Below are 14,547 nucleotides of genomic sequence, written 5' to 3' on the forward strand. Positions count from 1 at the left end.
CTGCTGAAAGGGGGGCGAGCTTCCTGCCCGGCTCCCACTCCGGACGCTGGGTCGCTCCTGGCCTCGGAGGCTCACCAGTTTCTGCTGCAGACCCCCATGTTTCTGTGTCCCCCCAGGTCATGGGTTGAAGCCCAACCCTTCCTGTGATGGTGTTGGGAGGAGGGGACTCTGGGAAGGTGACCAGGTCATGAGGGTGGGCCCCCATGACGGGATTAGTGACCCTGTCAGTAGAGACACCTGAGGACACAGCAGGAAGAGGACGGTGGCCGTCTGCACTCTGGGAAGAGCGCTCTCCTCAGAGTCTGGCCCTTGACTTCCGGCCTGTGGACCCGTGAGAAACAGACGTCTGTTGTGTCGGCCACCCAGCCTTCGGTGCTCTGTCACAGCAGCCAGATCTGGCAGTCTCCCCAGCTGTTGCCGCCAGGGGTGGGGGCTGCAAGGGGCAGGAGGACACCCGCTGGTACCTCCTCCAGGACAGCCCGAGGGCCACAGCACCACCAGGAGCTTTGAGGGGAAGGTGGCAGCCATGTTCCTGGCCTGGCATCACCACACGACCGGACTCCATGGCCAGGGGACATCGCTGCCACCTTCCAAGAAGTGGTGGGTCACAGCTGCTCCACTGACTGACCACACCGCTGTGGGTGCTGTCGCTGGACAGCGTGGCTGGGGACACTGCCATGATGCCCCCACCAGATGCCATGGCCCCAGGGCGCCCGCAGGACCTGGTGTGTTGGACACGGCACCTGCCCCTCGCCTCCCAAATGAACTTTAAGCTCAGTTTCCCCTTCGCCTTGAAATGATCACGGTGAGCCCCGCAGGAGGGCCTTTCAAAATGCTTGTGGGTTTTACAAGGGGGTGACCAGGACCAGGGATGGGCAGCCTCGTCTTCCACTGCCAGGGACTCAGAGTGGCTGGACAAAAACACGGGACACCAACCACAGAAAGGATGGCGCCCCGTGTCTACCCAACCCGTTCACCCACCTGCATTCCCCAGGACCCCTCTGCTGGGCGAGGGAGCTCGGGCCAGCGGCCTGCGGGCGGAAGGGGCCACCCACCACACGATGCCTGTGCCTCTGGGCGAAATTGTTGTGTCCCCCCACATTCATATGTTGAAACATGAGCCACATGACTCTATTTGGAGATGGGGGTCCTTAAGGAGGTGACTAAGGTTAAAGGAGGTCAGAGGGCAGAGCCCTAATCCCATAGGACTGTGGCCTTGTTAGCAAAGGGAGAAACAACAGAGAAAGGCCACGGAAGACACGGAGGGAAGGCGCCCTCTACCAGCAAGGGGGAGCTTCTCACCAGAAGCCAACGCCGGGGCACCCTGATCTGGGACTTCAGCCTCCGGACGGTGAGAAGTAAATGTCTGTCGTGCAAGCCCCAGTGGGCGGTGTTCCGCTACGGCGGCCCGTGCCGACTGGTACAGAGTGTGGCAGATGCCTTGGGAAAATGGCTGCAAATATGCCCACACCCCTGGAAATGTGACGGAACGCCTCCTCCTCCCCGAGAGATGGAGGCTCTCTCGCTACCCTGGAGTCCGGCTGTGCAATGAAAGCGCTCACCTCCACTCTTTCTTTTGGAGCCCAGCCTCCATCACGTGACTAAGCCCGGCGCACCGGCTGGATGACCAAAGAGATGTGGGCTGGCCGCCCCAGGGCACCAGCCAGCAGCCGCCTGGCCCCCGGAGCAGAACAGCCTAAGCCCCACTGAAGACCGTGTGGGCCAAGGAGCCTGCCCGGCCCAAACTACCGACCCACAGAACTGGGAGCTGGACACATGCCCGCTGTTTCTACATCACTGAGTCTTGAGGTCATCTGCGATGCAAAATGCATTCTGCCTGGCTGGTTGGCTCAGTGGTGGAGCATCAGCCCGGCATGTGGGAGTCCCGGGTTCGATTCCCAGCCAGGGCACATAGGAGAACTGTTCATCTGCTCCACCCCTCCCCCTCTCCTTCCTCTCTCTCTCTCTGTTCCCCTCCCGCAGCCAAGGCTCCACTGGAGCAGAGTTGGCCCGGGCGCTGAGGATGGCTCCATGGCCTCCTCCTCAGGTACTAGAATGGCTCCGGTTGCAACAGAGTGACGCCCCAGATGGGCAGAGCATCGCCCCCTGGTGGGCATGCCAGGTGGATCCTGGTCAGGCGCATGCGGGAGTCTGTCTGCCTTCATTCCCCCTCACCCTGCCTCTCACTTCAGAAAATACAGGGGGGGAAAAGCGTTCTGATGTGGAGTGTCTGGTGTTGGACTACAAGCCTCACGGGGCACGGCAGCACGAGGTAGAAGGAGCCTGGGTCCCTGAGCCACCACGGAGAGGGGCACCAGTAAACATCCAAGCAGAGCAAGAAATCCGACCCCCAGCCAGCAGGCTAAGAGAGAGGAGAAACCACAAGATGGTGACCCTCCCGGCACATCCAGGACAAAAACACCGTACATGTCACCAGAGGAAAAAAGTTACTTACAAAAGAATGACTAGATTTGCGGCCAACTTCCCCACCTGGGCAAGGAAAACCAGAAGACAGTGGGTCACCCTCCATGTGCCACAGAAGGTACCAGACACGCCAGAGATGCAACGAGAAGAGAACGCCGTGGACAGCTTTCGAGCAGTAAGTATGACAGTTTAGACAGATAACTTCCGAAACGTCCTATGACAGGCTCACTCAGCGAGTATAAGGAAGTTCCATGGTGGCACAGTGGGTAAAGCATCCACCTAGAACGCTGAGGTCACCAGTTTGAGGCCCTGGGCCTGCCCCGTCGAGGCACCTACGAGAAGCCACTGCTATGAGTAGATGCTTCCTGCTCCTCCCCCCTCATGCCATTTCTCTCTCTCTTCTGTCTAAAAGAAAATCAATAAAATCTTAAAAAAAACAGTATAAGAAAGGAAAATTAGCCCTGGCCGGGTTGGCTCAGCGGTAGAGCGTCGGCCTAGCGTGCGGAGGACCCGGGTTCGATTCCCGGCCAGGGCACACAGGAGAAGCGCCCATTTGCTTCTCCACCCCTCCGCCGCGCTTTCCTCTCTGTCTCTCTCTTCCCCTCCCGCAGCCAAGGCTCCATTGGAGCAAAGATGGCCCGGGCGCTGGGGATGGCTCTGTGGCCTCTGCCCCAGGCGCTACAGTGGCTCTGGTCGCAACATGGCGACGCCCAGGATGGGCAGAGCATCGCCCCCTGGTGGGCAGAGCGTCGCCCCTGGTGGGCGTGCCGGGTGGATCCCGGTCGGGAGCATGCGGGAGTCTGTCTGACTGTCTCTCCCTGTTTCCAGCTTCAGAAAAATGAAAAAAGAAAAAAAAAAAAAAAAAAAAAAAAAAAAAGAAAGGAAAATTATAGGCCAGTCTCGCTCAGACACATAAATGTAAAATCCTGAACAGATATAAGTACATCTGGAAAAGCTTATGAAAGTGGTTCAGCGTGTTTCCAGTAGCCCAGTAGCCAGGGTCCTCACAGGGTCCTGACGTCAGGACAGGTCAGGGCGCGATTGCGAAAGGAGACCGTCATCATTGTGGAGAGACCGCCAGGGGCGCCGGCAGCCCCGGGGGGAGCCGCAGAGCAGGAGTGAGCACCTCCTTCAGCCAGGGAGCGAGGGAAGGACACGCCACCGGGACCACCCAGCAGGGCCATCTATTCCTGTGTCTCGGGAGGAGCAGTGACCTTCAGCAAAGGGATCTGGGTACACTGGTTTGCTCGGCCACCATCACAAAGCACCACAGACCGGGGCCTGAGAGACACCGAGGATCTCACCGCGCTGCAGGCCAGAAGTCCCGGAGCGAGACGTCCATAGGGAGGGAGCCGCTGGTCCAGGCCTGGCCTTGACTCGTGATGACGATCTTCCCCAGGGGACACTTCACATTGTCTTCCTGGTGTGTGTGTCTGTGTCCAAATTTCCCCTTCTTATAAGGGCACAGTTGTATGGAATCAGGACCCACCCTCGTGACCTCATGTGAACCTGATCACCTCCGTTAAAGGTCCTCTCTCCGAAAAAGGTCACGTTCTAGGGTCCTGGGGGGGGGGGTGTCTCAGGACTTCAACCTATGGATTTTAGGTGGAGACAACCTGTAACCCTGAGTTGACCCCAAAAGGAGGAAGCCAGAAAAATCAATACCCAAGCCTTATTCTCTTCCTTCTCTGACCTCCTGCCGGGTCTCTCTGGTGGCCCAACAAGAACTCAGCGGGCACCGGCGAGCCTCCTGGGGCGGGAACACATGTGAGGCCCTGACTCGGCCCGGTTCACTCAGGAATGCAAGGCCAGCTTGACCCAAGACCATCTATACACGGAAGTTACCTCTTTAACGGGTCCGCGCCCAGCAGCCGGGGCAGGAGGGGCAGAGAGAGCTCGCGTCACGGGAGCCGTGTGCGGGACTGGGTACGTGCCCGGGAGGGAAGGCCGGGCTGGGGGCAGTGGGACAGGCAGGGCGGGTTGGGTTCTTGGGAACATCTTTATTGCCAACAGGCAGGGAATGGTGATGGTGGCAGTGGGGGTGGGGGGCACGCTCCCAGGTCTTCTCAGGAAGCTTTTGCAGGCCGCTTAGGGGGCCGAATCCGGTCGTTGATCCAGTCCACGTAATTGGCCACGCGAGTGTAGACGCCGGGCTTGTTGAGCCGCCCACAGCCGTCGCCCCAGCTGATGATGCCGTACAGGTAGGCCACACCGTTCTTCTCACAGACCAGGGGCCCGCCCGAATCCCCCTGAAGCAGAGCCGCCTGTCGGAGCCGGAAGCCAGCTCGGGCCACCCCCTGGCTCAGCTCCGCAGCACCCTGGAAACAGCCCAACCACCCCCTCTGTCCCCTGGCCTCCCTCACCCCAACCTGAGCACAGCCCTAAGCGTATCCCCGATGCTCCCCCGTGATGCAGAACTCCCTGGGCCTCTCGGAGGACTTCCTGACAGTGTGGGCACAGATGGCGATGATATTTGTTTCCAAGTAAGCGTGTTGTCCAACTTTCCCTGAACCTCATGACAGGAAGTCCTCCCATTCCCAGCTGCTGTGACAGGGTCTGGCCAGTCATCCTGGTCTGTGAAATCCTGCCCGGGCTGCCTGTCTCCTCCACGGACAGCAATGTGCTTCTCTGTCTGCCCCCCCCCACCAGCAAGGCCCACGGGGAGCAGGCGCCCCTGAGTTCTGGCTCCCCCAATCCCCACTCTGGACAACTGCCTGCATCACATCGGTCGTGAGGTTGAAGAAGTGCTGGCCCAGGACCACTGAGATACTTTCCCTGGAGGGACTGTGCAGGGATTGGGGTGGGGGGCTGGTGGCGGCAGGACCATAGCCTTCCCTCAGGCCGCTGAGGTGGGTTCTGCCTCCACCCACGGAGGCCAAGCATCCCAGAGACAGGGACAGCCCCAGGCGGCAACACCGTGAGGGACTACTGCTGGGCACAGGTCCAACTTGACTCTCCTCCCCTCCTGGCAAACTCCTATTCACCCCTCAGGACCAGTGGAAATGCCTCCTCCTCCATGAAGCTACCCTTGATTTCCCTCAAGGGTCCAGTGTCAAGCCCTACCCCTGCCCTACCTGAGTGGCTGGACCTCTCTGGGCTGCAGTCTCCCAAACTCTAACATGGGGAAGAAGCAGCCCCTTCACCTCAGGGTTGCCTAAACAAGGCCCTGCCTGTGGAGCCCTGGCTGACCGTGAGCTGTTGGGACCGGCTGACGGCCTGAGCCCACGGGAAGAACTCTGGATAAGAAAGGTTTGGCCTTTGGGGTCACATGGACAACCGTGCCCTTGAACAACCAGGACGTGTCAGGCGTTGTGATCCAGCCCCTCCCTGGGCCTCAGTTTCCCCGTCTGTGTGAGGAGGGTGTCTCTGCCTCATGCTGGGGACTTGCAGCGGTAGCGGGGGAGGAGGTACACTGTCTGCCCTGGCTTCCTGCTGGCCCTGGGGGTCAGGGTCCCTTTCCCCGAGGCGGCGGGTCTGAGGCTGGGCTCACCTGGCAGGCATCCGACTTGCAGTCGAAGTAGCCAGCACACAGCATGTTGGGGCTGATATCAGCCCCGTAGACCTCGGGGCTGCTGCACTTGTGGTCGGCCACCAGCGGCACCAGCGCCTCCCGCAAGGTGCTCGAGTAGCCGCTCTCGTCTGCTGACAGGGACGGCATTGTCAGGGGGGACACTGCTCCCCCAGCACCACCCTGGCCGGCTGCCCCCACAGCCACTCACTCTCATCCTGGTGGCCCCAGCCTGCGATCTGGCACTTGTGTCCAGTGGGGAAGGGGCTGCCGGGCTCGGGCAGGCAGATGGGCTGGACGAACTGGGAGCGGACGGCACAGCGGTCCCCCTTCTTCTTTAGCCGGATCAGTACTGGGTGGGAGAGAGGCCAGGGGTCAGCCCGGAGTGCAGGGTCCATGATGGATAGGGTGGGGCCAGAGTTATACCAGGGTGTAGCCCAGGCACCCTGCCGCCCTGCCCTAGACTGGCTCCCTCCCCCCCTCCCTCCTCCTCCCCTCTGTCCCTCCTGTCGACTTCACCTCACGCTCACCTACCTGAGGACTCTCCCAGGATCCTTTGGTGCCCACCCCCGGCCCCCCTTGGGCTCAGGCCCAGGGAGCCAGAGCACGTATCCCTCGCCCTGCTACACCCCAGCCTGCCCTGAGCCTCACCGAGGTCATGGTCACTGGGATTGAACACCGAGTACAGGGGGTACGGGATGTACTTCTCAATGAGAAATGTCTGCGTCACATCCGTCGTGAGGTTGAAGAAGTGCTGGCCCAGGACCACTGAGATACTTTCCCTGGAGGGACTGTGCAGGGATTGGGGTGGGGGGCTGGTGGCGGCAGGACCATAGCCTTCTCTCAGGCTGCTGAGGTGGGCTCTGCCCCCACCCACGGAGGCCAAGCATCCCAGAGGCAGGGACAGCCCCAGGCGGCAACACCGGGAGGGACTACTGCTGGGCACAGGTCCAGGCCCCCTCAGCCCACCCCTCTGTCCCACAACAGAGCCTCCGTTTGCCCATCGGCCGTGTATGGGGGTCCCTCCCACCCTCTGCCATGTATGGGGGTCCCTCCTACCCTGGCTCGGCCCTCCTGCCTTGGACTCCACCTCTAGGCTACGGAGGGACCTCGGCCACGCAGCCCTCCCAGGCCTTAGGCCCTTCTGGAAAACGGGTCCCAGGTTGAGGGCAGCCAATGCCCAGCACAGTCAGGCTCAGTGACCCCATGCCTTGAGCAGGGCCTGCAACATCAGTCCAGGGCCAGAGCTGGGGGCTCATGGTCTTGCTCAGGTGGCCTCCCAGGATGGGTGGCCAGTAAGCTCAGGGCTGGACACACTCAGGCCTTGAGGACATAGGGGGTCCCCAGATCTGCCTTTTGTGTCTGCTAAGAAGCAGGCCCTTCCTGTGAGACCATGTGGGGGCCAGGTGTCCGGGCCACCCCCTCAACCTCCTTCCGTCCTGGCCATATTTGTCCTTTTCTGTCTACTAGTCCTGCTGGGCCCAGACCTGTGACCAGCATGCTGGGGTCCCCAGACACCCCACAGCGCTCAGCCCCTCCCAGCACCTCCCTGGATGTGAGAGTAGAGGCCTGCTCCCCTTCTGCGGCCTCTTAACCACCCCCATTCCATCCTGGGGAGGCTTCAGAGGTCCCACTGCACAGGCCCAGCAGGCAGCCTACTGAGGCAAAGCAGCCGTCAGCCCAGGACGTGTGTGACTTGTGCGTGCTGTCCCCTCACACCGAAGTCCCTGGGATGATCGTGGGGGCTCACTGCCAAGCCCCCTAGACCTCCCCACAGCCCCTGATCCAGCCCGAGTCGCCACCGTCAGGCCAAGCCCCTTCCACCTGAACCCCCAGACCCCAGTGCCCCATGGCAGGCTCTGTCCCCATCGCGGCAGCCGGAGCAGGGGCGGAGCTGAGCTTTCCCGGTCTGAGCTCGCTGAGGGTGTGGTGGTGGGTCCTCGGCACCCCTGAGCCTCCCACCTCCAGCGGCCAGCCCCAGCCCGCCTGCCCTACCAAGTCCCGTGAGGTGACCAGCGCGGGGGCTCTGCAGTCGCAGCGCCATCCGGTGCCACCGACGCAGCCCCGGAGGGAGGCGGGGCCCAGGTGGAGTCTGCACTGGGTGGCCCCGCCCCCTGGGTGGCCCGGCCCCGCCTACCACCCCTACTGCGCATGCGGGCTAGCTCCCGCCCCGCCCTTGGCAGAGCGTCAGACGGTCCAGATCCCGGGTTTGGGACCGTGCAGGGACAGCCATCAGGGCAGGGACGAGACGGGTCTCTGCGGCCCCTGAGCCCAGCGTCTGGCTGAGCGCCCAGTCCCACCCGAGTCAGAAGGGCGACGGGGAACGGGGACCAAAAGGTGGAGGTCACACGGGTAGGTGGGACACGTGTGGACACGTGGGTGATGGTTCGGTAGGGTGTGTGGACAGGCAGAGGTGGGGAGATGGGTAGGGGACAGGTGTTCGGGTGGGTGTGTGCCTGCGTGGGGGGTGGGGGTGGACGCATGGGTGGTTTGAAGGATGTGAGGGGTCAGGGGCTGGGGCCAGAACCACCCACCTGTTGGAGAAGCAGTGGGCGGCAGACACCACCCAGCAGGTGTGGACAAGGCTCCCGGCACAGAAGCTGTTCCCGATGTAGATGGCGGCCAGCCAGGGGTGGGAGCCAGGCAGCGAGGAGGAACCCCCAATGATGCGTGGCCGGAGGAAGCTCCTCTTCTTGTGCCGCCGGCCGCAGGTCTGGCGTCCAGCTGGGGCGGGATCGGACAGGGTCTGCAGGGCCTGGGTGCGCGGCTCGATTCTGGCGAGGGATTCTGGAGGCACAGATAGCTGGTTACACAGGCCCCAGGCTGCACCCACTTTCACTGCCCTCAGGACCTCGGGCGGTTCACCTGCCTCCCACCCCCACGCCCGGCAGCCCCTCTGGAAAAGGGCACAGGGCTCTGGCCCAGCTCTGCCCTCCGGGCACTGGATTTACTCTCTGAACCTGTTTCATCTGTAGAAGGAGAACTGAGTCACAGGCTTTGGGGGAACCAGAGTGACCTGGCACACCTGGCAGGTGTGCACGCCCCTCCCAGCGGCCTGAGACCCCAGAGGCAAGCCCAGGATGGTCAGAGAGCACTGGCACAGGGGCCAGAGAGGGCGCTGGCCTCATGGAGCTGCCCACCCCCAGCGTCTGCCTCTGGGGGCACCTGCTGGGCCTCACCCATGCTGTCCACCTCACTGACACATCCTCACCTCTGGGGGCACCTGCTGGGCCTCACCCATGCTGTCCACCTCACTGACACATCCTCACCTCTGGGGGCACCTGCTGGGCCTCACCCATGCTGTCCACCTCACTGACACATCCTCACCTCTGGGGGCACCTGCTGGGCCTCACCCATGCTGTCCACCTCACTGACACATCCTCACCTCTGGGGGCACCTGCTGGGCCTCACCCATGCTGTCCACCTCACTGACACATCCTCACCTCTGGGGGCCCTCCCTGCACGGTTCAGGTGGGCAAGGGCCAACCAGAGGACCTGATGACTGGCCTTCCTGCTCTGAGCGCTGGTACCAACCCGCTGCATGGCCTTGGACCACCTCTGCCCTGGGAGCCTCAGCTTCCCCATCTCTCAGATGGGCAGCGGTCCTCCAGAGAGAAGAGGCCGGGTGTGGGAGTGGGGCAGGCACCACCCACCCCACTTCTCCCCACCCCACCACGAGCCTTGTGCCTCGCAGGCCACCAGGTGGCAGTACTCCCAGGAGAGGGCTTGGTCCTTCACCACGTAGCACCAGGGCCTCTCGTCCTTGTCCGGGTTCCTGGCGTGCAGGGAGGCCGGTGGGCGGGAGTCATCCGGCCCCTCAGGGAGGGAAGCGGGGAGAAGAACGTGGGGACACCTAGCAGAGTGGGACCCCTTAGAGCAGCCTCTGCTCAGTCTGCTGATGGACACAGTGGCCTTGGGCCTGTGGGCTGGACCCCTGTCCCGGCTCTTCTCACTGGGGCAGCCTCCCAGGCAGGGGGGTCAGGAGCCCTTGGGGCAGGCCAGGTCAGGAAGACTTCCCCCCAGGACAGACCCTGCCCAACATGGAGGAGGCGGCCTTGGGCAGGGCAGGCCAGTGCTGACCGGCAGTAGGCATGGGGGCCGAGGCCAAGCAGGGCCGCGGCGCCCACCGAGTCCACGTGCAGCTCCTGGTACAGCAGGTCGGAGTTCCAGGCCAGGCAGCTGAGGCCCGAGGCCGCCGTGCTGGCCACACCCCGGTACTCGGTGCCGTTCCCCAGGAAGCAGCTCTGGGCTGGCTCTGTGGGCAGCAGCGGGCGCTGAGCCTGGGCTCTCGGCAGCATCCACCCGACCCAGGTCCAGGAGGCCGGCCCACGCGGCTCACCGCCGAGCGACTCACCGATGTTGCAGAACCTGCCGGCGTGGCCCGGGGAACAGGCGCACACGGTGGTCCCCGTGGCCACAATCAGGTGGCAGGTGCCCCCGTTCAGGCACGGGCTGCTCAGGCAAGCTGGGGAAAGACTCAGAAGCTAGGTCTCGGCCGCAAGGGTCTGGACGCGTGGGTGGGGTCAGGTGCCCACGGCTGGGGGGAACTGGGGGCGGGGACATCCAGCGGGGAGGCTCCTGACAGGCCCCCCGCCCCGCCCAGCATGGTGTACCTGTATGGCGTGTGTCCTCACACTGGACCCGGCCCCCCGAACACTCGCACTGCTCCACGTGGCCCTGGTGCACGCGGGCCCAGCGGTCACCCACCTCCAGGTGCTCGTAGCGGGTCTCGTCAAAGCATTTCTCTGGGGGCCACACCGTGAGTCCCTTGCTCTCTGCACACCGCTGCCCCATGCGCCTCGCCCCCCCCCCCGCCCCCACGGCATGCGGCAGGCGCCCGCTCCTCCCGGGACGTGGCCCGGCCCCTCCAGCCCCCAGCCCCGCTCACCCATCCCACAGTCCTTGCCAGTGAAGGCCACAGGGCAGGTGCAGTGGTACGACCCCGGGTCCTGGGTGTTGGTGCAGGAGCCCCCGTTGAGGCAGGGGCTGGAGGCACAGGGATCCAGAGCCTCTGGCAGCATGCAGGAGGGTGGGGCGGTCTGAGAGCCCAGCCAGCCTACCCCCCCCCCAACTCTGCTGCCCTTGCTGCTTGCTCTGTCGGGCCCACCGCCTTCAAGATGCCCCCTCTGGGGTCACTGGGGTGCAGCTGCCCTCGGAGGGGATGCAGGCCTCCTCCTCCTCCCCACGGCTCCACTGAACACTCAGACGTTGGGCAGGTGGGTGCCTGGCTCTGCACCCAGCACCCTGCAAGCCCGGCCCCCACCCCCCTTCCCAGGTCAGGCAGCACAGTCTCCTCCCTTGTGCTCTGGGACCCTCATAGGAGGGGCGGCCCTCACCCATCCAGGGCTTGGCTGTGTCGCCGCAGGGCCCGGCATGACCACCAGGGGGTGCCTATGTCCCGGCAATGGCCAAAGCAGCAAAGAACAGGGGCCTGCCGCGGAGGGATTCCCCCCTCTGCATTCCCGGTGGATCCTGGAGTGGGCGCCCCCAAGAGCAGGGGCCTGCGGCGGAGGGATTCCCCCCCCTGCATTCCGGTGGATCCTGGAGTGGGCGCCCCCAAGAGCAGGGGCCTGCGGCGGAGGGATTCCCCCCTCACGGTGGATCCTGGAGTGGGCGCCCCCAAGAGCAGGGGCCTGCGGCGGAGGGATTCCCCCCTCTGCATTCCGGGGGATCCTGGAGTGGGCGCCCCCAAGAGCAGGGGCCTGCGGCGGAGGGATTCCCCCCTCTGCATTGCGGAGGGATTCCCCCCTCTGCATTCCGCAGGATCCTGGAGTGGGCGCCCCCACCTGGCCCCCAGGCCTACAGTGGAATCAACCCCGGAACCCTCCTCGCCTTGGCTCCCGCCTCCCAAGCCCCCAGGTACCTACCTGGACCCTCCCGGGACTCGGAGGCCTGCATGCAGTAGCCCCAGGCCCGGTCACGGTCATAGTTGTGAGTCGTGGCACACCTAGGGTGAAGTGTGCGGGGACATGAGGGGTCCCACACCGGAGACCCGGCCATCCCAGCCCCGGGGTTGCTGAGTCCTCTCCATTTCTCTCACCCACTCACCGCTCAATCATTCATTCATCTATTCACTACACCTGCCGAGTGCCAGCTGTGCCCGGAGCAGGGTGGGAGGGGCGTGGGGGCCAGGGGAGGGGAGACGTGCCCCAGCCAGCACCCACCACTTCCTCTGTGCGCTTCCCTCTGAAGTGCAGGAGTGGAGCAGACGGCCGCCAAAGCGGAAGGGGAACCGGCAGGGCTGCCCGCTCTCGGTGAGTACTGCCGGGGAGACAGCCAGCGTCACAGGACTCCCGTGCTGCCCCCGCCCCGGGCCCCCCACTGCCCAGGTGCAGCTTGCCACCTCTTCCAGGAAGCCCTCCCTGACTGACCTGAGCCACCAGGGCTGCTGCTGGAGGGGGTCGCTCTGGGTGGGGAGGTGAGGCCCCCACCACGGGGATCCTCTGTCTCTGGAGCCCTCATGGGTGAAGTCATGGAGGTCACTGAGGTTACTGGAACCGTAGGGGTCCCAGAGGTCACTGTGGCATTAGGTTCTGGGGGCTTCGTATGGTTCTAGGAGGAGCCGAGGGGGCTGTGACCCCTCACTCTGGGGCCCCACTGGGTGGCTGGTTGCAGCCCTGGGCCTCAGATTCCATACTTGGGCCCTCCATTTTTGGAGTAGGGACCAGGGGACCCTGAATATTCTGAAGCTTCAGCTAGGCCTGTCCCGACCTCCGCCCGCTGAGCCCAGGGGTTAGAGTTGGGTCAGGGTACGCCCAGCAGGGCGCAGCGCCCCCCAGCTCGGTCCCCGGACGGGAGCAGCGGGGAGGCCCTCAGAGGCCTCCATTCCCCACCCCTCTCCCCACCTCCAACACTCAGACCCAACAGAGGGCCTAAGAGAGGGGAGGGGCCCCCTGGCCGCTGGGTGCGAGCCCTTAAACTGGACCCCCAGGCGATCCGCCCCTGGGCCGGCCCAGCATGCCCATCTCACCCCCAAAGGCCAGCTGTCACCGCAGTGGGCCCCTCGCCACTCCACACCCTGCCCTGGCCTCGGCTGCAGGACCCAGAGGGGGCACAGGGGGTCAGTGAGATGGGGTCAGTGCTCACCCTGCCCCCCTGGGGTTGGGCCGTGAGAGGTGCCAGCAGCAGCAGGAGCAGGAACAGCCCAGGCAAGGGGCAGGGACTGGGGACCCAGGCCCAGCGCCCCATGGTTCCTCCTGACCTGGTCCGAGGGGCAGCAGAAGTCAGGAGCAGAGTGGCCAGAGCAGGTGGGGTCAAGGCCACCTGGAAATGATTAACCCTGGCTGCCTTCCACCCCGGGCCCCGGTGTTCCCGGGTCTGCTGCCCAGCTCACCCCGCCAGGCCCAGAGGGCTCGCCTGGGCCCACTCTGGTCTCAGCCATGCTGGGCCTGACCTGACAACATCCTGGGGTCGTTCTTAGCTTAGAAGCTACCTCCACAAAGCCTCCCTGGAAGCCAGCAGGCTGGGGCCTGGGCTCCTGGCCCCAGCTTCTGGGTCCCACTTGGCCGCAGAGCTGGCCACTGTCTGTGAACAGTTCGCAGCCGGAGCAGCTGCGTGTGCTGAGCCAGTACCCAGCCGGGGGGGAGTTGCTGGCCCCCTGACCAGCAAAAGGCCAGGCAGAGAGGAGGCTGGGTGCCCTGGGCTCCGTGTTGCAAGCAGTGACAGGAAGGGGACTTCTGTTGTCTCTCCTAGGATAAGCCTGGAACGGGGACCCCTGGAAGTACAACGGGGGACGGAACCACAGCGCGCCTCGGTCTGCCCTGGCGTGGTGTGCCCGCCTCTCCCGGACTCCCTCTTGAGTCCCCAGCAGAGCCCTGGCCAGGTACCCAGGGGCCGCCAAGAGCCACAAGGACCTGGCTTGGGGTCCTGCGCGGTCCATGAGCGCCTCGGTCCCCATCTGTGGGCTGGGGGGGGCACGCCTTACATGCCGCTGCAGAAGCCCCCCCCCAGCCCAGAATGCAGGCTGCCCACGTGGGGTGCAGAGGCCGGCCCTGGGTTGACCTCGCTGTGTGCCCCCAAACCATGTGCCATCAGTGCCGAGGGAGGGGGAGGTGCTGGGCACAGGGGTGCTGGCCCTCTCTCCATTGTGACGCCATCCCCCCAGGCCCTGCTCAGAGCACCACTCCCTGGGGCCGCTCCCTGGAAGCATCCAGAACAACCCCACAGCATTGTGCTCTGAAGCCTGACAGACCCAGCAAGAGCAGACCCCACCCCTCCCCCACCAACTCTGAGGAGGAAGGGTGTTGGGGGCCCCTCAGCATTGAGCCGTCAATCCTGGGGTTCCACCGAGGCCACCTGGGACAATGGCGCCATCTCTATCTGCTTCAACCCGACACCACACAGTGCCTCTGCCCCCTGGCTTGCCACCCGTCCCTTTCTGACTCGGCTCAAGCCATTCTGTAACCAAACTCAAGCCAGCCTCAGGACCTTTGCACAGCCTGGACACTCGTTTCCTAGGCCTTCTCAGCAGTCAGGTTCCCGTTCAGATAATCCCTCCACAGACAGGCCCCAGCCAGAGCATCCCTCCAAGTGAGGTCAAGGGCAGGGCAGCCTGAAGGGCCCCCACTGTGCCCCGGAGAGGAAGGCTTGCAGTGATGTGCAAGGGAGGGTGTGAA

The 14,547-nt window shown here is 64.1% G+C and overlaps 1 protein-coding gene across 2 annotated transcripts; it reads right to left on the reverse strand.

The window, feature by feature from the left end:
- Nucleotides 1-3,339: 3,339 nt before the first annotated feature.
- Nucleotides 3,340-13,166, reverse strand: HGFAC (HGF activator). Of its 2 annotated transcripts, none has more exons than XM_066232799.1 (14): nt 13,019-13,166; nt 12,304-12,484; nt 12,097-12,193; nt 11,800-11,879; nt 10,821-10,943; nt 10,546-10,677; nt 10,287-10,397; nt 10,013-10,187; nt 9,613-9,785; nt 8,467-8,719; nt 6,584-6,723; nt 6,144-6,284; nt 5,915-6,063; nt 3,340-4,673 (listed from the first exon to the last, which is right to left on the reverse strand). In XM_066232799.1, exons 1-14 carry the CDS (start codon nt 13,118-13,120, stop codon nt 4,491-4,493), a joined length of 2,040 nt encoding a protein of 679 aa, XP_066088896.1. In that variant the 5' UTR covers nt 13,121-13,166; the 3' UTR covers nt 3,340-4,490. The 2 variants fall into 2 exon arrangements, with proteins under 2 accessions (XP_066088896.1, XP_066088897.1); XM_066232800.1 differs by having other exon boundaries at nt 3,343-4,673; nt 9,613-9,707.
- Nucleotides 13,167-14,547: the final 1,381 nt, after the last annotated feature.

The sequence above is a fragment of the Saccopteryx bilineata genome, chromosome 5, assembly GCF_036850765.1.
Source record: "Saccopteryx bilineata isolate mSacBil1 chromosome 5, mSacBil1_pri_phased_curated, whole genome shotgun sequence".
Taxonomy (NCBI): domain Eukaryota; kingdom Metazoa; phylum Chordata; class Mammalia; order Chiroptera; family Emballonuridae; genus Saccopteryx; species Saccopteryx bilineata.